Raw genomic sequence first — 24848 nt, 5'->3', positions numbered from 1 at the left:
CACCTTTGAGCTCCATCTGAGACAAAGCACAGAATTTCCTGACACTGATCCATAATCATAAGGGTGCCCCTATTACACTGTTATTGAAAAAACACACTGAAGCAATTGAGTAAAAGAACAGGCCCATTTACTGCACTGGGACCACTTATGCAATAAATAACAATTTCTGGAATATATAAAAAGTCTGAAATTCAGTTCTACACAGTAGTTGCCAGAAAGTAATTCTTGCCTTCCCAGGGTCTTTTTTTACCTTCCTTAGCAGGTTCATGCTATCAGGTAAAACAAGAAGACCAGTTCCTGGCAAGCACTCCTTATTCTGTTCCTGTGACACACAGTAAAATCATGAACGCTTAAAGCAACTTTGGAAGTGCAACAGATATTACCAATTACCTCCTCTCAGTTGCAGACATTCACTTGAAGAGTTCTGTGCTTTGTAATAGTACAACACAAAATAACTCAGAGTTAGCTGCATAAGGATAAACCGGGAGGGTATAGGGATCAGTGAAAAGGTATTGATCAGGCTGCTGAAACAGTAGACCTTGCAGTTCAAAAGTATGAATTTATGCTTAAATCTAAAGAGTGCATGTGCATATCTTCAAAGAACTGCCTTTAAAAAAAAAATTATTTTATCTGTAATTCCAGGCAGAAGTATGAGCTGTCCGAGACAGGGAACAAACTTATTATTCAATGCAATGCCATCTTGTGGTAAACGGGAAAGCTGTCTCTGCCAAAAATGCACAGGGACGGGGACTCCGCTGCTCCGCAGTATACAAAACGTTCAGAACTGCTAACTTGAAAACAGAAATATATATATATATATATTTTAGTATAGTTAGACTTACAAAATGTAAGTTGTGATATGCAAGGCATTAGAATTTGAGAATCAGCTCTGGAGTTCTCAGTACAGGAAAGACAAGGACCTGTTGGAGGGGGTCCAGAGTAGGGACACAAAAATGATTATAGAATCATAGAATAGTTAGAGTTGGAAAGGACCTTAAGATCATCTAGTTCCAATCCCCCTGCCATGGGCACGGACACCTCACACTAAACCATTTCACCCAAGGCTCTGTCCAACCTAGCCTTGAACACCACCAGGGGTGGAGCATTCACAACTTTCTTGGGCAACCCATTCCAGTGCCTCACCACCCTAACAGGAAAGAATTTCCTTCTTACATCGAATCTAAACTTCTCCTGTTTAAGTTTTAACCCGTTACCCCTTGTCCTACCACTACAGTCCCTAATGAAGAGTCCCTCCCCAGCATCCCTAGAGGCCCCCTTCAGATACTGGAAGGCTGCTATGAGGTCTCCATGCAGCCTTCTCTTCTCCAGGCTGAACAGCCCCAACTTTCTCAGTCTATCTTCATACGGGAGGTGCTCCAGTCCCCTGATCACCCTCGTGGCCCTCCTCTGGACTTGTTCCAACAGTTCCATGTCCTTTTTATGTTAAGGACACCAGAACTGCACACAATACTCCAAGTGAGATCTCACAAGAGCAGAGTAGAGGGGCAGGATCACCTCCTTTGAGCTGCTGGTCACGCTCCTTTTGATTCAGCCCAGGATACGGCTGGCTTTCTGGGCTGTGAGCAGAACACATGAGCCTGAATGCTGCAACCGGTTCATGTTCATTTTCTCATCAACCAGCACCCCCAAGTCCTTCTCCACAGGCCTGCTCTGAATATCTTCTCTGCCCAGCCTGTAGCTGTGCCTGGGATTGCCTTGACCCAGGTGTCGATGATCAGAGGGATGGAGCACCTCTCCTATGAGGAAAGGCTGAGAGAGTTGGGCTTGCTCAGCCTGGAGAACAGGAGGCTCAGGAGAAGCCTTAGAGCAGCCTTTCAGCTCTTAACAGGGGCCTACAAGAAAGTTGGGGAGAGATGCTTCAGCAGGGCCTGTAGCAACAGGATGAGGCATGATAGCTTTAAACTGAAAGAGGGGAGATTCAGGCTGGACGTGAGGAAAAAGTTCTTTACAATGAGGGTGGCAAAATCCTGGCACAGGTTTCTCACAGAGGTGGTGGATGCACCATTCCAGGGATGGCATTCAAGGCCACGGTGCATGTGTTTTTTCTCAGAATCAGCTCAGAATGTCATGGCCATATAAACCAGATCACTGGGTAGGACCCTCTGTATATTCTCCCAGAGCCAGGCTGTTTATTAATAGAAGGGCAGTATCTCTGACCCGGCTGACCCGGGAATGCTGGCACTGTCACCTCACTGGTCCCTATCCCTGTCTGCCCTCTCCCTCCGCTGCGAGCGGGCTCACCCACACCACCTGCCTCGCTCTATGGGGACCTGCCCTCCAGCACTGCAATTTTGACCCGGCCACTAGCGCTTGCAGGCATTGTCCTACACCAGTGACTGTCTCACATAACGACACGCCACCAAAAAAAAAAAAAACCAAACCCATGGAAAACCTCGGGGAAGGCCCAGAGAGAGCCTATTGCAAGTAACAGCTCCCACACGCGTCCTCTTCAACCCCATAGCCCCCGGCGCTGAGGGGACTACATTTCCCGGCAGGCATTGCACCGAGCCCTCCCGCCGGACACCGCCATTCCAGGCGCGGCGGCGCGCTTTCCGGCGCGGTGACCGGGAAGGGTTTCCCTGCAGTTCCGGGGTCTCCCGGTGGGAGTAGCTCGCACGTGTGGGAGCCGCGCGGCCCGGCCCGACCGCCGCCATGGCGGCCGTGCGAGTGGAGGAGGTGCTGGCTGCCGCCGAGGAGCAGGAAGCGGAGAAGCGGCGCAGCGTGGTAGTGGAGAAGGAGCTGGAACTGGAGTTCGACCTGGGCAACCTGCTGGCGCTGGACCGCAACCCGCCGCCGGCGGCGGGGCTGCGCGGGGCCGGCCCGCAGCGGGAGGAGCAGCTGCTGGCGCTGGCCCGCGACAACACGCAGCTGCTGGTGGCCCAGCTGTGGGAGCTGCCGGCCGAGCGCGCCGGCGGGGCGGGCGGACCGCTGGTGGCGCGGCTGCCCGAGCCGACCTTCCGCCTGCCGCGGGAGAAGCCGCCGCCGCGACCGAAGCCGCCGACGAGGTGGGAGCAATTCGCGCGGCTGAAGGGCATCCGGCGGCGCAAGCGGACTTCGCTGGTGTGGGACGAGCAGGCCAAGGAGTGGCGACGGCGCTGGGGGTACCAGCGGGCAGGCGGCGACCCGGCCCGCGCCTGGCTGGCGGAGGTGCCGGCGGGCGCCGACCCGGAGGAGGACCAGTTCGCCCGGCTGCGGCGGGAGAAGCGGGAGCGGGTGGCGCGTAATGAGCTGAACCGACTGCGCAACCTGGCCCGGGCCCACCGGGCCGGGGCTGCCGTCCCCGCCGCGCCCCTCCACCCCACCGGCCACCAGAGCAAGGAGGAGCTGAGCCACGTCGCCCGGGTCGCCCGCGTCTCCACGGCGTCGCTCGGCCGCTTCCAGCCACGGCTGCCCAAGGAGCCGGCAGAGCCGCCATCCCGTAGCGGCGGCAGGAAGCGCCGCTTCGAGCCGCTGCTGGGCAACCTGGCGGCGGAGCGCAGCCGGCAGCTGGAGCTACTGAAGGACATGGGCAGCAAGAAGCCTGTCCTCGACATCACCCGTGCTGTCAACAAGCAGCTCCGCCAGGAGGAAGCCGAGGCGGCCGCCGCCAAGGGCAAGAAGCAGTCGCAGCGAGGGAAGCGCGGCCGCCGGCAGCAGCGGACTGGGCGCAGCAGCAAGAAGAGTGCGGCCCGGCGACAGCAGCAGCGGCCTAGGGGCGGCAGCACTGGTGGCAGCAAGAGAAAGAAAGCATGAGGGACTACATGGAGCACGGGGCTAGAGGCGCCTGCTGAGGCGTGGGAAGGGACTGTCACTGCCAGCCTCCTGCCTCGTGCTCTATTCCCACACCTATTTGTCAATAAACATGGTCCGGCCTTTCTTATCATGTTCTGCGTGTGGCTTTTAGCTGGCAGCCGAGGAGGGCTGTGTTCTCTATCCAGGGGAAACTGGTGGTGCGTCGAGGGTGTCAGGAGCCCCGGGTCCCTCCAGGCAGGGTGTTTCTTTGGGACAGTCAGGCAGTGTTATCAGGTAATACTTCACGGCTGGCCGTGGCTACAGGACTCCCAGGGAGGGCTGAAGTTAAGCAGAGCTGTGCTCTGCTCAGGGCAAGTGGCCTCATGGTGGAGCTCTTGCTCTGTAAACCAACTGTTGCTGCTCAGCTCTGTAACGGGCTCAGTTAGAGAAGGAATGTGAAAACTTACTGTAAGCCTTACTGCAGGGCCTAAGAAATAGTACAGATTTCCTAGAGAGTTCTGTTGAGTAAAAGAAAAAATAACAACAAAGTTGGTGACCAACCATTGAAATAGAAATTTATATTAACAGCAGTTAAAACATGAGTTTCTCCTTGTATTAATAGTAATATGTCATTTCATGGAAATCGTTTCAGTGTTTTTCTTTACTAAGCAGTTTGAGACCAGAAGTTATCTCAGACTTCTGCTTATTATTGTTTTTGACTTTGTAGTGTCTCCTGTACATGTGAAATAAAAGAATACACAGTTTGCTGCCCCAAAGTGTAGCTTACCTACAGGACCGATGTTGTTCCCTGGGGCCATTCTTGGTAATAGCGGAAGTAAAACAAGTTCCAGCAATCTGAAGTAAATTAAGTTCTCAAACTTGAAAGTAGTAAACTCATGAGTGGTTACTGTTATAATATTTCGCTGCAAAAGAGTTTTTGAAAAAGGTGACTCCAGTTCTGTTGTCTTACACTGTTTCAGTTCAGTGGGATGGCAGCATGTGCAGAAAGCAAAACCTCTATAAGGCAGTTGCTGAGGGCAGAAGGGGTACATACACCTTGGAGCTGAAGGGATTTGGGTGTCTGATGGACTGACTATAGTGCTCAACCTATGGGCTTTGCTTAGGATGTGTTGTTCCTTGCCACTTAAACGTGCCTCACCACTGTGCAGAGCAAACTGCACCACTACAGGCTGCTTCGGACTTCCTGGTGGCACAAATGGTCTTGTGGGCACAACCCACTGATACCAAGCCTTCAGCATAAGCAGATAGGCAGCGCAGGAGCAAAAGTGTTTGGACAAGTGGGAAAAGTTGTTTTGAGATATATTCCAGACCTCTGATTCTTTCCGTAGAGCACGGCGGGTGCGTCCTTAGAACAGGTGTGGGTTGCGTTTGCAGTTGGGTGACCCTCTGTTACCTCAGGAGCGCTGGCTGCGGGAGCTGAGCGAGGAAGCTCTCGATGCAGCAGGGGTTTGGTCCCCGTGTGACTGACACCGGGGTCGGGGAGCGGGCGGGAGCCAGCGCTGCCCCGCCGCCAGCCCCGAGAGGAGGCGCTGCTGATGGTTCGGCCCCGACTCGCTGCCCCCAGAGCAGCGGCTATGGCAGCCGGGAGGGACCGGGCAGTCCGCCTCCTGCGGCAGCTGCAACAGGCCGCGTGAGTGCTGCCGGGCCGGGCCATGGGAGCCACCGCTTCAGCGGGGCTGGAGCCGGAGCCCGGCGGAGCCGCCCGCTGGGTTCCCTCCCTTTATGGACAGGGGCCGGCAGTGGGGCGGGGGGTGAGGTCTGGCGGCAGCCGCGGGGGTCTCCCAATGCCTAGCCTAGCGCTGACCTCCCGCCTCACATGAGTACCCCATGGGCCAGCTACCAGGGTCTACGCGTGCTCTCCTGCCGGTGGGATCCCAGCGGCGGGCTGCCGCTCCCCGCGGCGGCCCAGGCCTCCTCACAGCGGCGGGCTGTGCAGGCAGGCCTCTCTGGGGCTGGGCATGAAGGGCGGGTGCACATAGGACACTTGGCAAGGACAGATTTGTGTTTCTGCTTTAGTTTTCCCGTTTAACCCTGCCATTTTCTTTTACCTAGATGTCGGTGCCCGAGCCATTCCCACACTTATTCCCAAGGTAAGACTTGATTTGCGTCTCCAAATCTGTAGGAGACCATGGTCCTGTAGAGCCAAACATACCAGTGTAACCTGGGCAGATGGTGCAGGTAGCAGGTAGGAAAGAGAACTATTTATAGGATAAGGTACGCACTCTGATATTTTCCAGCTGTACAATTATAGTGGTTATTGTCGGAGAGATTTACTGTTTCCACATAAACCACAACCAATGCATCCTGTCCCTCCCCGCCTTTACTATGAGGCAAGTTGGTCAGAAATCTCCTCTGGCTGGTACTATTGCTGTCATCACCACGGCCATCTCAAGATCTTCTTTTGAGGGGAACAATGCGCATTTGTTACATTAGGAAAGAAACAGGAAGTGATATGGGTAAGAAGGACCTGTTCACAAAGGTCTGCTTTGGCTTGGGGAGTGTAGGTTAGGGGTTTCATACAACTAGCCCTGAGAATGCAGCTCACATAGGCCAGGGTTGTGGAGTAAGAACAGGAGGGCTGTGCCGTGTCATCCTGGAAGGAATTTCTGTTTGCAGTGACTGCAGGGAGGCTATGGGAATAGCTATCCGTGTGCTGATCAATATCCAGATCCAATAAGAATTAGTGTTTCAGGCTGTAATTTCAGCAGTGTGTAATTCTGAGTGGCTTGGTTTCGCCTGCTTTACTTAAGATACTCTTTAAAGAATTACCATTACCATTTTACATATGGAAAAGTCATATATACGTTCAGGTATTTGTTTTGCTCAAGACCATCATACAGCAAAACAATAGCACAGGTGAGAAATCTCATTCTTCTGCTTGTCTGCTTGATGACCTACTCAGTCAATTCAAGCTAAGCCCTTGCTAAATAGAAGTCTTCATTAAAAACCCTCTCTGAAAGTTTTAGGCAGCAGTTGAGTCTATAATGTAGCAAGATGGTATCAGTTCAGTAAGTCTCTAAATAGTGGGAACTGATTTAACTATGGCTGTAGCGGACAAAAAATGTTTGTTTTGTTTCTTGCCAGTGTTCAAGCAAATAGTGGAATTTTCAACTAAGTAGAATTCTTCCTGAAAGTTAAGTTTGGCTCAAGAATATAACAGCAGGGCATCTATTGTATTATTAGAAAGCAAGAGAGTAAATGGCTTTGACATATTCTGAGCCTGTCAAACTAATGACTTGAGAGTACAGCGAACTCAAACTGCAGGAGAGGTCAAACATGTACAGCCTGGCAAGAGACAGCAATGAAAGAGCTGATAGCAGCTGGCCTGAGCTTGAATAGAAAGCACATAAAGGATTTTAATACATCTATCTGTTACTGTTGTGGGTCAGTGCTTCAGTGCACGACAGCGTGTCAGTAAGACTCATTATCATGGCTTCACTCATTCTATCTGAATCCAAATTGCATATTTTCAATTAATATAGCAGACAGAAGGCATGACTTGAGCAGAATGCCTCTTCTGATCTTTTCTTGGAGAAGAATGGGTTGTTTCAGTTCATGTAGTTTGTTCCATTTTGGGGCAAAATCAGGATATGTAAGAAATTGAGAGTTGTGGTGATTCATGCAAGAATGACATGGCAGAGAGGGGATGTGACTGAAATACTATCCTTATAAATATCTTCTCTCTTCCACTGAATGAAGTTGATAGTGACCCACTGCCCCTTTTAAAACCCTGTTTATTATGAGCAATGCATGGAGTTTCTTAATTTTCAAGCAAGCAATTCAGTTTCAGCTGCAAGTTCACGACTAGGCAGAAGTAAAAGGAAGTGTAAAGACCTGTTAGTATCACTCTTACGTGTACAAAAGATGTTCTCTGTCCATATGCATATGGAGGATGTCTCATGGATTTGTCTTAAAAGTTGTTCTGAAGGTTATCACGTAGCCCCTACACATTTGTAACTCCTCTCAACCTGTATGTAGCAGCCTGTATGCTCTGAAGATAATCAGTGCTATTTGGTATGTGCTGCTTTGGTCTTTGCAGACAGCAAATTCTCATACAGACTTCGTGCTGAGTTACTCAGGTTTTACAGAGAAGAATTAACTCTTGACAGAAGGAAAAAAACACACTTGGTTTGACTTATATGAATCAAATCAAGTACTTGGATCATTTAATCTCACAAACAACAAGGGTTGAAACGGGTATCTGTTACCCAGACAAGCCAAGATGACCTGCGCAAATGTATTAGTGATTTTAAAAGCAAAGGAATCTGTCAGTCTAGTATTGAGATACAGATTAAAATCACTTTTTGTTCTCTAATTTTACTGTTTCATTTCCATTCTAGTCCCTGAACGGCCTACCCTGGGAAATACAGACTATGCATTTGAGGTAGATTGAATAATAAAATATGTTTGATTTAAAAGTATCTTTTATACTTACAAATATGTCATTCAAAAAATGTTTATGTTGGTAAATATTTATATTTCCCTTTGACTGCTTGGGACTAGATGCATTTCTCAATTTTTACAGAAAAAATACTTTTTTTTTTTCTTTTTTTTGGTAGATGGCCATTTCAAACATCCGATATGGAGAAGGAGTTACTAAAGAGATTGGCATGGTAAGCTCTCATAGTGTATGTCTGTTACTGGTGAAGAGTTATTTTCTAAAGGGCTGCTCATGCTAAAAATCCATTTTATAAGGGAAAACTTATATATGGTGTGTCTGAATCTCTACTGCTTTGCAGTCAGTGTAGTAACATATGTAAGTGTAAAAAAGGTTGGAAAATACTCTTTACAGAACAGAAGCATTTTACATCGATGTTGCTGTGGTAAAAGTGAGCACAGGAAATGCAGCTTTGTGGATAATGAGATCGTTGATGATTTACCAGGATTATACAAGAATATTTTTCTCTGACAGGGAATTTAATGCAAAAAGCTTTGAATACTGGTGACTCACCAGGATTTTCTCAAGAACACTTCTGTCTCTTCTAGTGCTCATTAAAATGAATCAGAGACTTTCCATTAAATTAGCTGGATATTCTAAGTTTGCACTGTGAAAATGTATAGTTTTTGTTTCAGCAGTGGGAGATGATTCACCTGAGTACATTGTTCCAGTTTGCCTTTGTCACTGGGATTCTTCATTTGTCACTTTTTCCTCTCTTCTTGGCATTTATGGCATTAACAGTTCTCTTTTCTTTGCAAATTTGTAAAGTAAATTAATAGATAGTAAGTGAAGTTAGACAGAACTTCTGTCTTTAAACAACATTAGGATTATTTAGAATTGCATGTATTCAGTAGCTATTGTGACAATTAATTTAGCAACGGTTAGTGTGTAGTAGTATTTTTCTTCTTTTTCCTACCTTATTTTGATTTTTCCTCAGTAAATTAATATTCAATCTTAAATTTTGAAGATTTTAATGCTGTGCTTTGGTAGGCAGTTAGGGGAGACCTAACCTGTGTACAAAGCTTTTTATGTCACACAAATTGTGTAGGAAAAAAATACTTCAAGAAAATATTTCACATTTTACTGTAGTCTTAAGTGGCTCCTTGTGGTTTTCACTTATTCAACATCTTTATCATTAGTTTTTTTCTATCATAAGACTTCACCTATATAAGTTGGGTACCTTTATTCTTTATGCTGTTTTCTGCATCCTCTATGTATGGGGTTAATCCTCTTTTTCTTTAGCTGATACTGTTTCAAAAATTTTACAAGTATAACCAACTATTTTTAGATTGGGTTTTGTATTATTTTTAAATTATTGCAGTTGATTTGGATTAGTATTTAAATAGTTTAATTCATGATTTTATACCAGTTTTTTGCTTTTTTTTAATTTCATTGTTATTGTAGGACCTGCAGAATCTTGGTGCTAAAAGAGTTTGTTTGATGACAGATAAAAACCTCTCCCAACTCCCTCCTGTAAATGCAGTATTGAATTCCTTGACAAAATACGGTATAAAGTTTCAGATGTATGATAATGTCCGGGTGGAGCCAACAGACCAAAGGTACTACTTCTGATAACATGCTTCTCCAGCTAGCACCTTGGCTTTTATAGCATGCCATGCAGCTGCTTAAAAACTCCCTTGTGACCTGTATGCTGGTCTTAATAGTTAGTTTCTCTATGTGTTGTTTTTCTTCTGACTAATTGGAAGCTTTTCTTGTTTTCCAAGTTTCCTGGATGCCATTACGTTTGCTAAAAAGGGAGAGTTTGATGCTTATGTTGCTGTTGGAGGTGGGTCTGTAATGGACACCTGTAAAGCTGCCAACCTCTATTCGTCCAGCCCTATGTCAGACTTCTTGGATTATGTCAATGCTCCTATTGGGAAAGGGAAGCCAGTCACTGTGCCCCTCAAGCCACTTATTGCAGGTAAAGGAGGAGGAGAAGGGGACTCATTCTATACTCTCTATGATATTTTTGCTGAAATCAGCTTACCATGACTATTTCAGCTTCCTTTCAGCTTACTGCTCCTCTAGTTGTATTCAGCAGCAATTTTGCTATTTACTTACTTCACTGAAAATAAATTACAGGTTTTGTCATTAGTTTGTCTAGTTTAGCCAAATTTGACTTCTTTTACTCAGAAAAGAGATTAAAGTTTCTCTTTGACTTGTTGGCTTCTGATCAGGGATACCACCACAATTTCCTGGGTCCTGTATTTTTGGTGGCATTGCTATTGTGGTTTTATTTATTTATTTTGCAATATTATGTATTATTTATTATTTGTTGTTATCCCCATTCTTCTTTTTAAGTTCCCACAACATCTGGAACTGGAAGTGAAACCACTGGTGTTGCCATTTTTGACTTCAAAGAACTAAAAGTAAAAACCGGTGAGGTTTGGTTTTTTGTCTGCAGTTCAAGACAATGACTTTTCCAATGTCTTCATTATTTCTCTTCCTTAAAATAAAGGGATACTGCATGTCATTCCAGATGTCATTCTGTTTGATTGAACTGCCACAGGCAAATTTGAAGAGCTTAAAGGTTTCCTCTTTGAATTAAATTTATGGCATAGTGACATAATGAAATACCTATTTAATATAGTGGATTATAGTTTGAAGGCAAAACAGGAAACTAAGATCTTTCAAGTCCTTAAATGGCAGAAAATTTTAATTGCAAAGGAAATTTTACTTACATCCAGGGTCAACCAACTGTTCCTTATTTCCTCTGTATTTTTCTTTCTGCTTTTAAGACTTCTACTTCTTTGTTGTATAATTGCAACCAAATGTTCTTTTTCCTGACTTTTGAAACCTCAGGCCTGAGATGCTCTGCAAGTGCTGGGCACTGTCTTCCTTTGGCCTTTTCATCCCTGGCAAATAAAAATTAAGGCTAAAATGTCATCTTAAGCTTCATACCTGTTTTGAGGTTTTACTCTAACATGTGGATTTTATATGCTGCACAGTCTACAGTACATGGGACCCAAATGGGTGTGCTAAGGAGTTCTGCCCATAGCTAAGTTTCCTAGTCTGTATGTAGTCAGTCTGTCTGTATGTCTCTCTCAAAGCTACCTCTGTGCCCCCATAACAAAAATATAAAGGCACAGTTATTATGAGTACTGAACAATGGCAATTGATTGTAAACACAAACCAGTCTTGCCATCTGACTGTTCGCAGAAGATACAAATCTAAGAATATTGTTGCAGATGCTGTTCAGCACAGACATTTTGAAAGCACAGGGTGTTCAGGAAGGGTTAAAAATGGAGAGAGAGCATTCTGGTGTAATTCACTTCAGGCAAAAGTCTCAAGTCATCTAACTCTCACAAGGACTTAATCATTGGTAAGACTTACATTCATAGGTACTCCTCAGTGTCCCTTCTTCCTCTTTTCTTTTATCTTCATAGTTTCAAATCATTTCCCCTCATTATTGTTAAGTTTTGAACATTAAGTTTGCCTTTCCTATTCTGTTGCAAAAAATCTTTAACTCCTTTTTCTTACTTACATATTGCAGGTATTGCTTCAAGAGCCATTAAGCCAGCATTAGGCATCATTGATCCTTTACACACACTCTCTATGCCTGAGCGAATAGTGGCCAACAGTGGCTTTGATGTGCTTTGGTGAGTTCTCTATAGAGGCTGCTACTTGAATTTCTAACAATTTTGGTTTTTTACTGTGATGATTGCAGAAAAAATACAAGGCACCGAAAAGGATGATCTTTTTTCTTCCTTTCCTGCTCTTGTGAAAGTAGTCTCTGTTATGCTTTTATTTAATTTCACGACCTCCCTCAGAATGTATAGGAAGAAATCACTCATTTGCAGAAATTTTAGTATGTTTGCAGTGCATTGGAGAAGCCATTTGCTTCCAGGATGGTTGTTGTCCGGAAAGAGTCCAAGCATCCCTTTTTAAGAGGTCATGTAAATGACTAATCACAATTGCGGCAGCGTTTAGCATGTCTCATAGACATAGCAGGGAGCAGAGAACAAGGATTTTCTGATAAAAGCCACAATGTGTCAACAAAAATTTCTGATGACTTGTGGGATGTTGGCAGGTCTTAGCCCATTTAAGACCATTTTCAAACCTGTCTCAGAATTTGCTATTCACTTGGCACAAAATTTTCTTCACCCTAAACCTACAGCTTTTAACTGCACAAAATGCATGGAAGTTTCTGTTCAGAGGGGCAGAGCTTACTGTGCTCTGGATGCTGTTTATATTGAAGTAAAAGACGTATAATGAAACTGGTTTCTCAGGCTGGGTGAAGTATCCTGAACTGCAGTGTCTTTAATGGAATTGAGGCCTTTGTTCATGTGTGAAAATGGTTTGGCTGTAGTTCTGTACATCTGAATGTGGCTATATAGGCAGTGCCCCTTTTTTATGTGGTCAGATTCATGAGTCTCTGGGAGATGAGACTGTTGGCAGTTTCATTCAGCTTAAATATCATACTTCTAATTTTTTAACAGTCTATACCTCTGAAAGAAAGGTAGTTTACAAGTTTAGCTTCCAGTGCTAAAGTCTCTTATGGTCCCTGTCCAACAGAGAGGAAGCACATCCATTGCAGATGTACAGAGCTCTTTGGTGAAAAGCATTACACGCCAAGATGCCAGTTCATGCAGCCTAAATTTAAGCATGGTGTGACCTGATAGATTGTGATGGTGTTTGGATTGTCTTCTGTGTGGAGAGTGAAGTGCTCTGGAGGTGCCCAGTAATCTCCCAGTGGTCTATGAGATTGTATTTCTATTTTTGGCAACTGTTAAAACACCAGAACACCAGAAATAAATGAGAAGAACCTGCATTCAAAGGACAGCAGGGGAGTAAAAAGGAGCTCTCCCACTTATATAATTCATGTTTCAATCTTCCTTTTAGCCACGCTCTAGAATCGTACACGGCTCTTCCTTACAACATGCGCAGTCCCTGCCCTTCAAATCCAGTTAACCGGCCAGCTTACCAAGGCAGCAACCCCATCAGTGACGTCTGGGCTCTCCATGCTCTGCGCATTGTGGCTAAGTATTTGAAAAGGTAACACATTTAACAGCTACCTCCCTCACAGTATGTTCAGTGTCCAAAAAGGGATGCTTAGAATGTAAACTTTAGGCTAAAATAAGGTGAACTACAACATTAAACCTTCATTTTCTACCCTAGATTTCTCTTAAATAAAGCAAAAAGTTTCAAAAGTAAAATCAGGGTTACTAGGTTGTCTTGAAGAGACAGATTTTTAATGCTCTGTGGATCTGTTTCCTAAATCCTTAGTTGAAGGTATTTCAAGCTGCTCATTTAGTATGGGAGCAACATTCATGTATTTTTGTCAAGGATCCGTTTTCAATGACAGTATAAGGGGAATATATGACAAAGTGAATGAAATACTGTGATTTCTGTGACCTTCAGTGTAAATTAAGATACTTATACATCCACCAAGAAGGGAAAGATGTGCACTTAGGAAAGTGCAGAATTACGCATTTACTGAAAACTAGCTCATATTTAGGAGATCTTCAATTTACATTTTTACTTAAATGGGATCAGTTTGGTAGGAACCAAACTTCAGTTTGATCCCTAAAAGAATATATTCAGCCTGTGTACAGTTTTTGTATCCCGTGTGCGCTTCTATTAAAGATCAGTGTGAGATTTCATATTTTTTAAGTACAGTACCTGGCGAGTCAAAGTAATTGTTTGTTGTCCTTGTGGAACCTATTCATGAGACTTTTTCTTCATCTTGTCAAACTATACAAGCAGTCTGATGCATAGGAAGGCAAGGAGCTCTTTCCACACAGATGGTGAGGTCCAGACCACCACCTAATGAGATGGTGAAAAAGCTGGAGGGATCTTGGAGTGGTACAGAGGATTGCCAATGCTCCTAAGCAGAATTGCTAAACTGCTGAGGTGAATATGGCTAAATTCACTCTCTTTACTCCTGTTTGGGAAAAAAATGAAAGGAAACGTGCCCTTCAGTGAACCAGTTTGATCTAAGTATCGATTCAGAAGCAGTTCTCTGGCTGAACTGTGACCTGATACTATTTCCAGCATTTTTATCTCAGGTTATCTTAAAAGTTTTTGTATATCTGTCCGTAAAGAAGCCCTCTCTGGCTTTTCCATCCTGAATTACCAATCTGTTTGTGAATTCACTGGTACCATTGTCTCCATGGTGCACAGAGCCATCAGAAATCCTGAGGATCGTGAAGCAAGAGCCAACATGCACCTAGCAAGTGCTTTTGCTGGTATTGGCTTTGGCAATGCTGGTGTTCATCTCTGGTGAGTATGGAAAAATATTAACCCCATCCAAAGTCAGCTTCTAGCTAGTGTTTGCTTCAGATTGTCAATCACATTGCTGCTTTTGTTGCTGAATATACAGTAAGACATTGTAGCCTGGCCTGTGATGCAGGGGGAGTCCTGTGCTGTGAGAAACTGATGGGCCCTTGGCATTTGTGCATATAAAGATTGTGTATTCTGGCTTCTGATACTCAAATCCAAACATGTGGAAGCTACAAAACATGGCCTTCTTTACCTTCCTTGTCAGTAAAAAACATAGGGAAAAGAAAAATCAGTGGCATGTAAAATGTTGGATTTCATATGAGATATTTTGCAGTGGGACAGCAGTGAGGTAATTCCTGAACTGGTGCAATTGTCTTTAAGTTTGTCTATGGGGTAGGCAAATGGCAGGCTAAAATGAGCTGCAATTAATATTGCAAGGCAATGTAGTTTCATACAGGTGAAAATCTCAAAGGAGCAAAGCCTAAGCCTGAATTGTGTGGAGAATTTATTAGCAGTCATTCTCTTTGGAGGCCTTCTTTCATGCCTTTTGTTTGAAAAAATACACTCTTTAATGATACTTCAAAATTCATGTTTATTTTTCTTAGGCAATGTGATCATGTAAGATTGCAGATTATGCTATTTTGGGCATATCTCTATTACTTTAGTAACTGAACTAAAGTTTCCAGTTTCCAGTGCAGTCAATGGAGTAATATAACTTTGCACATGCAAAGTAAGGAGGTACTACTTTTTACAAGTAGGTCTCTAAGGTGCAGGAGGTGAGTCATCTGTACTTAATATCCATACAGATTGAGTATTGGGACTCTTCATCGGGGGCTGTAGTGATAGGACAAAGGGTGATGGGTTTAAACTTGAACAGGGGAAGTTCAGGTTAGATATAAGGAAGAAGTTCTTTACTGTGAAGGCGGTGAGGCGCTGGAATGGGTTGCCCAAGGAAGCTGTGAATGCTCCATCCCTGGCAGTGTTCAAGGTCAGATTGGACAGAGCCTTGGGTGACATGGTTTAGTGCGAAGTGTCCCTGCTTATATCAGGGGAATTGGAACTAGATGATCTTAAGATCTTTCCAACCTAAATCATTCTATGATTCTGTGATTCTATGATCTGTACTGAAGAGATTTGCATACCAAAGGCTGACCACACAAGGGAATGAACACAGATTTTCCAAATACCAGGAGAGCTGCCCTAACCACTTTCTCTCTACTCTGTTCCAGCCATGGAATGTCTTACCCTATTTCTGGCTTGGTGAAAACTTACAAACCAAAGGATTATAATGTGGATCACTCTTTAGTGGTAAAACTTGGTTTATTTTTGTTTTTGTATTGTATACATAAATTATAGTATAATTTCAATTCTTTATTATATCAAATTAATGGAGTGGGACTTTTTAAAAGGGCATGTGACAGGACAAGAGGGGATGGTTTTAAACTGAAAGAGGGTAGATTTAGCTTAGACATGACAAGGAAATTCTTTACTGTGAGGTAGTGAGACACTGGAACAGGTTCCTTTGAGTAGTTGTGGCTGCCCCATCCCTGGCAGTGTTCAAGGCCAGGTTGAATGGGGCTTTGAGCAGCTTGATCTAGTTGAAGGTGTCCCTGCCCATAGCAGAGGGGTTGGAACTAGATGATCTTTAATGTCCTTTCCAACTCTAACCATTCTATGATTCTATGAAAGAGCATTAAAGCGTATTGAAGTTGAAAATAAGTGTCCTGTTGATGTGATTTTGTTCTTTCTCTTTTTCCCCTCCCAGCCACATGGCCTTTCTGTGGTGCTGACATCCCCAGCAGTGTTTGCTTTCACGGCACAGATGCATCCTGAGCGGCACTTGGAAGCTGCAGAGATACTAGGTAGAATCTCTATGGGTACAACTTATACAAATGGAATTCTTTCCAAAATGTCTTTTGGGGAGGAAAAAAGAAATGTGTACAAGCAATTGTAGTTGGTTGTTGCAGGGGTTTTAAGTTTAAAAACAGGATTCTGGAGTCTGAGTTACACATAATGCAAACTTAGGTAGAATGATGCTAAACGTGGATGTTGGATGATGTACTTAGAGAAGAAAGCTGGAGAAACGTGCTTCTTTGCTAGAAGACAGAAAGGTTGAAATTAACTGTAGATCTGTTACTAATCAGGGGAGAGTAGCTGTGATTGGCATCTGTCTTGGTGCTTAATGGAAAGTAGTTATCTTAGAGACCATCAAACAAACAAGTACTTAGGTGCATCTGTTAGCTAAAAGGAAGCACTTTGCCTAACAAATTCCCTGCTGTGGCAATGAATTAGGACAGTGATGTTTTGAATTGCTTCTGATCTTTTTCTGTAGCACACAGCTGTGTGTTTCCATCTTCCTAATGTAGGCCTTAGCTTGTTTGTAGATGTTGGAATTTTTCAGCGGCCAGTGTCAAGGCAAAGCATGGAGTAGGTGTTCTGTGATGGCTGAGAAGTGAGTTAATGAACAAAGTGGCCTTTTCTGCTTCTTAGAAAAGTAAATACTGCAAGCTGACAGTTCATTTAAAGGTTACCTTTTCATACAGTGGTTTCTTATCTGTGCAACCCATCACCAGAAGGTGTTCTAGAGAAATGGTACCTCTTCATTGCACCTCCAGTGTGACTGTGTGTACTAAACTAGCTTTCAGTGAGGTACTCTTGGAGCTGTTAGCAGTCTAGCTGTGACAGCATGGGTCTGCCATGGGCTAATTTGTTTGTATCTAAGGTCAGGTTTTTTTGTCTGCAACAGATTCTGTGTTGTAGCTAAATTGCTGCTAATACCCAGGCTCACTAATGAGCCATCAGAGCCACATGTGCAGCAGTGAAAAAAGCAGAGGGAAAGTGGTTAAGGCAACTTCCCTTGTGTTTGGAAAATTTGTGTTCAGTTCCTTGTATGGTCAGCTTTCGGTATGCAAGTCACTGCTACTCAGTCACATGTAGGACTGGCTTCCTTGTGTAAGTAAGTAATCCAAAAGAATTCTGGATTTCACAAAGGAGTGTGACTTTTATATAGACAATGAAAATATCACAATATTTTAAAGCGGATGTAAAACAACATGGTCAGAAAAACTAGAACAGGGGAAAACTTTATTTTGTAAATGTTGGCTGATATGTGGCTCAGCCTTCCTCCAAAGTATGCAGTCCTACCTACGGCCAAAACCAAAACACAAAAGTAGTCAGAATCATATACTAAGTTACAGAATGTTGGTGTTCTTACAGCAATAACACACAGCTCAGAGTTGACTAAAAATGTTTCTGCATAACTGGGCAGCACAGTGTATCTGAGAATTTGAACTCTGGCTCCTTGATTTTTAAAAGAAGTGGTTGCAAAGCAGTTCCTGTAGGTTTTGTGGTATGAACTGCGGCCATAAATCCTGTCTCTAAAAGATGTGTTCATTTTCTCAATAGAAATTTTAGCTATGTTACTGTCTGCCTTGCTGTGCTAAAACGTGTCACATGGAAATAATTTGTTAATTCCCACCTAGGGTGTTTACTTCTGATTCCAGTCCAGAGTCCAACTGACTACAGTGGCTAATTCAAATCTGTCATGTTGCCAAATGTGATGCCTAAGAAGATGTTTAATGATGAGAAGCAAATTACTAAATAGTTATGTTGTGTGTATGTACAGCTGTGAAATTGGGTACAGCCAGAAAAAAAGCTTAATATCTCCCTAGGTGGATTCTTGAAATATGTGTGTGTGGCCAAAAATTTTCTAAGTGCAATCAAAGACTGATGTATCTTTTAGGTTGAGCAAAAAGAAAGTGCTAAAACTACAGCAATATTTTAAAACTGCCCTTCACATTTGCTGTCTTTTTTTCCCCCCTCCTCCCTTTCCCTTTTACTTCACTCTCTGAAGATACTGGATTTATGTTCCAGTTACTTCTGTACATCAAACCCCAGGCTATACTCAGACTGCATGGCATAATCCCAGTAGCATAAGATTTTGTACAAGACTGTCATACCTTGTTTATCAATTTATCCCAGATATTATATTCTGCAGTACAGCCAGTCTTACTACCTGTATGTCTGAGCTCCTCAAATGAGCTTGTTGGTCTCCTGTTCATTCCCTTTGAACATTACACTGAACTGTGTAAGTATCAGGGAAAATATTTTTCCTGTAACTATGTTGTGCTATTACTCATCTCTCAGTATTGCACTTGGGCCTGACATAGTTCACTGAGGTTACGCAGAGAACAAATTTAGCTCAGCTTACATTGAAAAGAAATTGTAAGGAGGAACCTGTGTCTTCTGTCTGAACATGTTTTTCTCATTACCCTTAAATCCTGACTGTTCATTGAAGAAGGGGAAGCAAGCTATTCTGCAAGAAATATTGGCCGTCTTTCATTTTATATTGATGTTTTCATGACTTGTTCAGTAGATATTTCAAAGATACTGGTATTCCTCTATGTTCTATGTTCTCCTACACAAGTCAGCACATATTCAAATAGCATTAAGTTTATTATTTATTTAACCCCTTGAATATTGCTCTGCCCTCTTCTGTCATTCTCGGCCTACATGATCTTTGAACGTGTAATTGAAGAGAATAGTCAGCAGTTTCCATGTCCTCTAGATGTCAGCAAACTCAAGGCCTTAAAATAAAGTTAGCACTTGGCAGACTGTCCATAAAAATAAATGCCATTGACGCTCATGCTATTAGTTTCTTTCCTCCCAGCAGTTAGTCAGACTGAAAAGTGCTTCTCCCTGTGAGCACAGAGGAAAAGGAAGTTAACCTCATGTGGCAGTTAGTCTTTCTGGCAGCAGATACCTGCTTCTCCTGATGTTGCTTTATTTCACCTTTCATAAACTATTCCAACTGTAAAATGAAGACTGATTCCTCGTTTTACTTAGTGTTGCTTTTAGGGCAGTGACTGTTATATGTGGATATGTATTCAGCTGATAATATGATTAAATTAAGTCCAGAACAGGCTTTCTCCACTCTCTCCACCCCACAGTCAAGGCACTATGTCTTATTTTAGGAGCTGACATCCGCACTGCAAGAATCAAAGATGCAGGGCTTATTTTGGCAGACACGCTCCGGAAATTCCTATTTGATCTGAATGTTGATGATGGCTTAGCTGCAATTGGTTATTCTAAAGCAGACATCCCTGCCTTAGTCAAAGGCACACTGCCTCAGGTAAGAGAGAAAGTGAAAGTTTTTCTTGTCAAATAAAATGGAGCATATTTTTTAAACCAGAAGGGTTCCTTTTCAAGCAAATGTTATTTCTGCTTCTAAAGGAAAACAATTAAAATGGAGAGCATTATGGATAGTCAACTGTATTTTGTTTCTCTGTATAGTTCAGGTTTGTTTCTTCAATGAGATGGAGTGCGTGCTGCAGTCTGTTCTTTGCATGGATTCAGGAAGAATGGCTAGGTGTTTGGCTTTGTGAAATCACAGTTTTTAAAAACAGGGTGTTTTTCATAGACCTTTGATCTGTGTAGGAGATGCTGCTTTTTCCTAACTATCTCTGCTGATTATGTATGCAGAATGGGTTCTAGATAAAGCCTTCAGACTAAGTGCTATCTGGTAAGAATGATGGAGCTCACTTTGCATTACATTTTTCCATATTGAGAAGTTGCACTTTTCTTCCCAGATGGCTTTTTTGTTCCATTGACCCCCATCAGAATTTGAAATAAGGTCCCCTGGGATAATACAGATTAAACTTGTAATACCCTTTATTGTTTCAGTGCTCACAAAGACACTGCAAAAAGCAACACATTGCTCCAAAAGCAAAATCCAGTGTCTTCCTTGTAAAAAGGCAGTTTTATTTGTATACTATGGACTCTTCTGTCTACTTAGGGTTTACTTCCATCAAGTAGCAAGGGAAATAAAGACCATGGAGAAAGTGAAAATTTGTAGGCTGAAAGATTAGTAACTTTTAACAGCAGTACCTCTTACCATGTCTGGTTCTTCTCATTCATAAATCTGAGAGACTTATAACAAAGGGTAAGTATTAATATTCCCATTTCATACCTGATAAAATGACACAAAGGTGCATTTAGGGTCACACACAACAGAATAGTGGCAAGGCCAGGAAGAAACCTAAAGTCTCTGAGGGCCCATCAAATAGACTATGCATGTAAATTGTTGTGGGACATTTTTGACCTTTGTTCCTTTAGAACTGTTGGATTAGGTCATCGCAAATAGAACATCTCGTTACAGACAAGAGCGTGTGGCAAAGAAGATGCTGTCCCACGGTCTAGGATGGCTGGCCTTGTGCTCACGTTTGAGGAGAGATGGGGTAGACTGAAGATGAGAGACTGTGGAAGGGCTGTTCTCTAGCCCACCCACCCCCTGCAGACATCCCAGAGGCAGCTGCAATGGGGCTGAGCCTCTGCTGAGCCGGGAGCTGCTCATTTTTGGCACTAGGCCAGAACACTGAGTCAGACTGAGGGAGCTGGGGCCTTGCTGTCTGGGCACCAGTATGTATCAACAGGCTTCTGCAGAGGAGCTGGTGGTGCCTCTGCCCAGGCATGAAGGAGGGGCATCCCTTTGCAGCCTTCTGTCAACAGAGCTGGGAAATGCTATAGTCTGTCAAGGGTGATAGTCTTCTGTCACCCCATGTGACCATAAAGGGCTGTAAAACTGTAATTTGGCCCAGAGTGCCCTAACAGAATAGAACAGAATCAACTAGGTTGGAAGAGTCCTTTAAGATCAAGTCCAGCCATTACCCCAGGACTGCCAAGACCAATACTAAAGCAGTATCACTGAGGGCCTCATCTACATGGTTTTGGAATATAAGCCTGGTTTTGGAATACAAGCCTGATTAATTCATTGAGCACTTGAGCACAGAGGAGTTATGTTTTGCATATTGTGAGGCTGAAAAGGGCAACATTCTCTTGCTCTGGTGCTGTTTGAATTTTCTGTTTGGTCTCAAAACTGCATAGAAGAATCTTTGCCTTTTCTTTGGCTGCATCTGTGTGCATAGCAGCACTGGTCAGGGATGGGGAGAGAGGTATCATTTGATTGCTACTACTGCACAAGCAAAGCTGCTCGTGTAGGTAGGTATGCACACAAAGCTGCACTTTTCATACTCATCACAAGCCACGCTAACCATGATGATCATGATTATGAACCGTGAATATGTCACAGCTGACTTCCTCACCATGCTATTTCACATGGGAAGTTTACAGAGCGGTGGCCTCTGGCTGTGTAACCACATCCAGCCTGTCCACAAATCACAACCCTGTGGGTTGAAAGGGAAGTGGAGCAGCCACAGCATTGCACAGTGGCATTGTGGTGACCAACGGTGTGTGCTCCACTCTCGAAGGCATCTGAGCTGAGCCTCCTACTGAGGCAGGGGACTGGAGGAGCCCCTTCCCCATCACCCCACTTGGTGCACAAAGCAAGATCCCTAGCAAATGACATCCTCTGTGTCACATGTAAAAAAGGGGTGAAAAAGGATTAGAGCTTCTACTGGGATTGCCTCTTCCATGAGGGAGGTGTTGAAATAGGTTATAGCAGAAGAAACTCCCTCTTGCCAAAATAGGGTCATAGAATGGTTTTGGTTGGAAGGGACCTTAAAGATCATCTAGTTCCAACACCCCTGACATGGGCAGGCGCATCTTCAACTAGACAGGTTGCTCAATGCCCTGTCCACCCTGGCCTTGAACACTGCCAGTGATGGGGCACCACAATTTCTAGGGGCAGCCTGTTCCAGTGTCTCTGAAGGTGCTTGTAACTCTCCAGTTTTTCAATAAATGTTAAAATCATTGACTGTTGAAAGCATAGAGGTGCTAATAGTAGCCAGTATGAGTACATTAATGTTAGGCCTTTCAGCTGAGTATTTCTGCAGTGGCTGAATACCTACACGAATACAGCTCCTCATCCTCAGTAGCATGGAGCTTTTCTGAATTGCCATCCTTGCCTTTGTGGTTATTTTGTCAAGCAGAGCAGTGAAGCATATACCTGAGTTTCATCTCAGTGAAGGGGACTTCAGCACCTGAAAATTTTGTTGAATCACCATCCAAATAAAGACCAACTACAGCTGTTTTGTAGTCTGATTCCAAGGTGTCAGCCTATTTCTTAAGCAGTTTCACCACTGTCCCTTGCTGTGTCTCTTTTTTGGAGTCTGAGTTGCAAGCGCTGTTTACTCTCCTCATCTACAGCAGTTCTTGGGCTTTGAGAGGTGTTGTATTTTGAAAAGCTTGGTCCCTAGAAATTGAACTCCCTCATTCCAATTCTGGCAGATGAATTTAAAATGGAGTGTGTTCCCAGGATAATATCCTCCAGAATACTGACGTCTGTGACTGATAGGACCCTTGTTTGAAGTACATGACTTTGCAACTGAGCTGCATTCTAATCTTGCTTCTGTGTAGTTAATTACAGGCAATTTTAACTAATATATTCTTGAAAGTATTGTACAGTTGATGATGCTTCAACCTTAATTACTTGATTGCGTATTTGCAAAATCTTGTTATTCTCTGTGAAGGACATTAGTACAAAGGCATATAGTTCAGCTACTGTTTGATTCATTTTATTGGCAACCTTCTATAATCCAGTGTTTCATTACTCTTGCAGGAGAGAGTGACCAAACTATCACCACGTCCCCAAACAGAAGAAGACTTATCTGCCCTCTTCGAGGCTTCCATGAAGCTTTATTAGCTTAAACATTTTGTTCTAAAAAGTATGTCCTGTTCTAACACAAAGGTAATTTCTGACAGAAACAGGGCTGAATTTGTTTAGAGAGTGGAAGAACTCAGGTATCTTTGACTTCTGTTGAATCGTGCACTGCCAAAAGGTCAAATAATTCATCTTCAGCTAAATGGTGCTTCGAAGCAAAGGCTCGATGGTAGTTTTTTTCTTGCTTAGTAGTCAGTGGTATTAACTTGCATAAAAGTTGGAGTTTTACTGAAGGCTTTCTTGTGCTTTAATGGTAGTCAGAGGTGGAAAAATGTTTTAAGGGATCTTCCAAACCATTTCACAAATCATGTTTTTATTTAAATTGTCCGTGATTGTCTTTAAGAAGTCATGCTATTTAAGAAATAATTGAGGTAATTTTTTATAAAGAAGGCTGAGTCCCCTGCAGAAATTGTCAGCTTACTATATTCTGTTCCACTTCATCATCTTTTTACTATCTGGCTTCGCTAAGAAGGCTGTTGAACTGGGGTACTCTTTTGTTGTTAGATTAAGAAAAAACCTACACACTTCATGCATGTTTGGAAAAAGCTTCTTGAAAGTTTGCTTTGGGTTAAAATTCTGTTGTGTCTTGTCAGATATTTCTCTTTCTTGTTAAGATCTATAGGAAGTGCTCATAGGAGAAGCAAAACCAGAGCAAAGTACAGCCACATGGTCAGCAGGAACCACATAACGGCGAGACATCATCCATCATGGTCATTTTATCTCTGTGGAGGCAACAGCTCCCTTTTCCTGCTGTGTTTCGTGGAAAGAAGCTGACAACTCTACCTTGCTTCTCTATAGCAGTTGGTTTTGCTGAGCTCCTGCAGGTGCTGTCACTCAGAGTGCAGCCACCAGCTTAAGGAAGTGGTGGTGTGCTGTGGTTCAATATTAAAAAGTGGCGGTGTGGCAATGGCTGCACAGCGTCCCGCTGGGGGCGCTGGTTAAACATGGGAGTGAGTGTGCAGGTTCAGAGCAGTTAACCAGCTGGTTGACTGTCAACTGAGAAAGGGAAGTGGGAAAGGGGGAAATGAAACTTATATTTTAATACTGTTTTTCTTTTTTAAAAACTGCACATGGTTGTGTGTACAGTTCATTTAAATCAGATTCTGCTTCATGCTGGACCCTTGCAGCATCTGACTCACGCATCTACCACAGCACAAGACAAACACAAGAAGAACCTCATAGCCTCCGGTGTGCTTGTTTCTGTCTGCTAGCAAGGGGGCACTTTTCAGTCACCCAGTTGCAGTAGAAGGCTCTATACTTAATGCTCTTACAATAGGTGGATGGAGGCTGGACATACTGTTTTTAACCACAGAATGGGTTTAGTGTCCATAGGAACTGCACTGCCAGTATACCTCAGCCTATCCTGTGATACACATTTGATTTCCATTGTCCTTCTGAATCTTGTCCTCGGATGAAATTGCCCACAAGAACTTCTGTCACAAAGGCTGATGTAATAGCAAGGGGTAAGGGATTCACTTTATTGTATTGTGCAAAGCTGCCGTGCTTGAAAAAAAGAACAAAACCAACACAAAACCACACAACTTTCTGTCAAACCTGTTTGTATATAATCTGTTTTGTCTTTCACTCGTGTCTCTCCAGGCTGAAGTAGTAGTGCAGAGTCCTGAAAAGAGAATCTTTTTATTCCAGCAGCCTTATACATAGCACCTGTGCTGTGTTTGGAGAGAATATACTTTCTGGGGAACGAAACAGCACATAGATTTCATGTGCAGCAGAGCACTCTGATGGGCTACTTAGGAAGGTAGGGTATGTCTTCCAGCACACTTTTTATTTGCCATTTATGCCAGTATGGCAGTTAAT

General features: G+C 43.4%; 2 protein-coding genes across 3 annotated transcripts; both read left to right on the top strand.

Annotated features, from left to right (window-relative positions):
- Positions 1-2554: 2554 nt before the first annotated feature.
- RRS1 (ribosome biogenesis regulator 1 homolog) lies at positions 2555-3880 on the top strand. Its single transcript, XM_061448370.1, has one exon. It carries the CDS (start codon positions 2674-2676, stop codon positions 3751-3753), a length of 1080 nt encoding a protein of 359 aa, XP_061304354.1. The 5' UTR covers positions 2555-2673; the 3' UTR covers positions 3754-3880.
- A 1432-nt stretch (positions 3881-5312) lies between these two features.
- ADHFE1 (alcohol dehydrogenase iron containing 1) lies at positions 5313-23442 on the top strand. Of its 2 annotated transcripts, XM_061448368.1 has the most exons (14): positions 5313-5383; positions 5806-5843; positions 8094-8137; positions 8313-8366; positions 9596-9750; positions 9916-10112; positions 10493-10570; positions 11685-11790; positions 13034-13186; positions 14315-14413; positions 15643-15721; positions 16179-16275; positions 19387-19544; positions 22929-23442. In XM_061448368.1, exons 1-14 carry the CDS (start codon positions 5328-5330, stop codon positions 23010-23012), a joined length of 1398 nt encoding a protein of 465 aa, XP_061304352.1. In that variant the 5' UTR covers positions 5313-5327; the 3' UTR covers positions 23013-23442. The 2 variants fall into 2 exon arrangements, with proteins under 2 accessions (XP_061304352.1, XP_061304353.1); XM_061448369.1 differs by lacking the exon at positions 19387-19544.
- Positions 23443-24848: the final 1406 nt, after the last annotated feature.

This window comes from Pezoporus flaviventris, unplaced genomic scaffold (assembly GCF_033815535.1).
Source record: "Pezoporus flaviventris isolate CSIRO_AGI_PZ_B2104156 unplaced genomic scaffold, CSIRO_AGI_Pfla_v1 ptg000007l, whole genome shotgun sequence".
NCBI classification, from domain to species: Eukaryota; Metazoa; Chordata; class Aves; order Psittaciformes; family Psittacidae; genus Pezoporus; species Pezoporus flaviventris.
The sequence above is the reverse complement of the archived record's forward strand: the minus strand, read 5'-3'. Positions and strand labels throughout refer to the sequence as shown.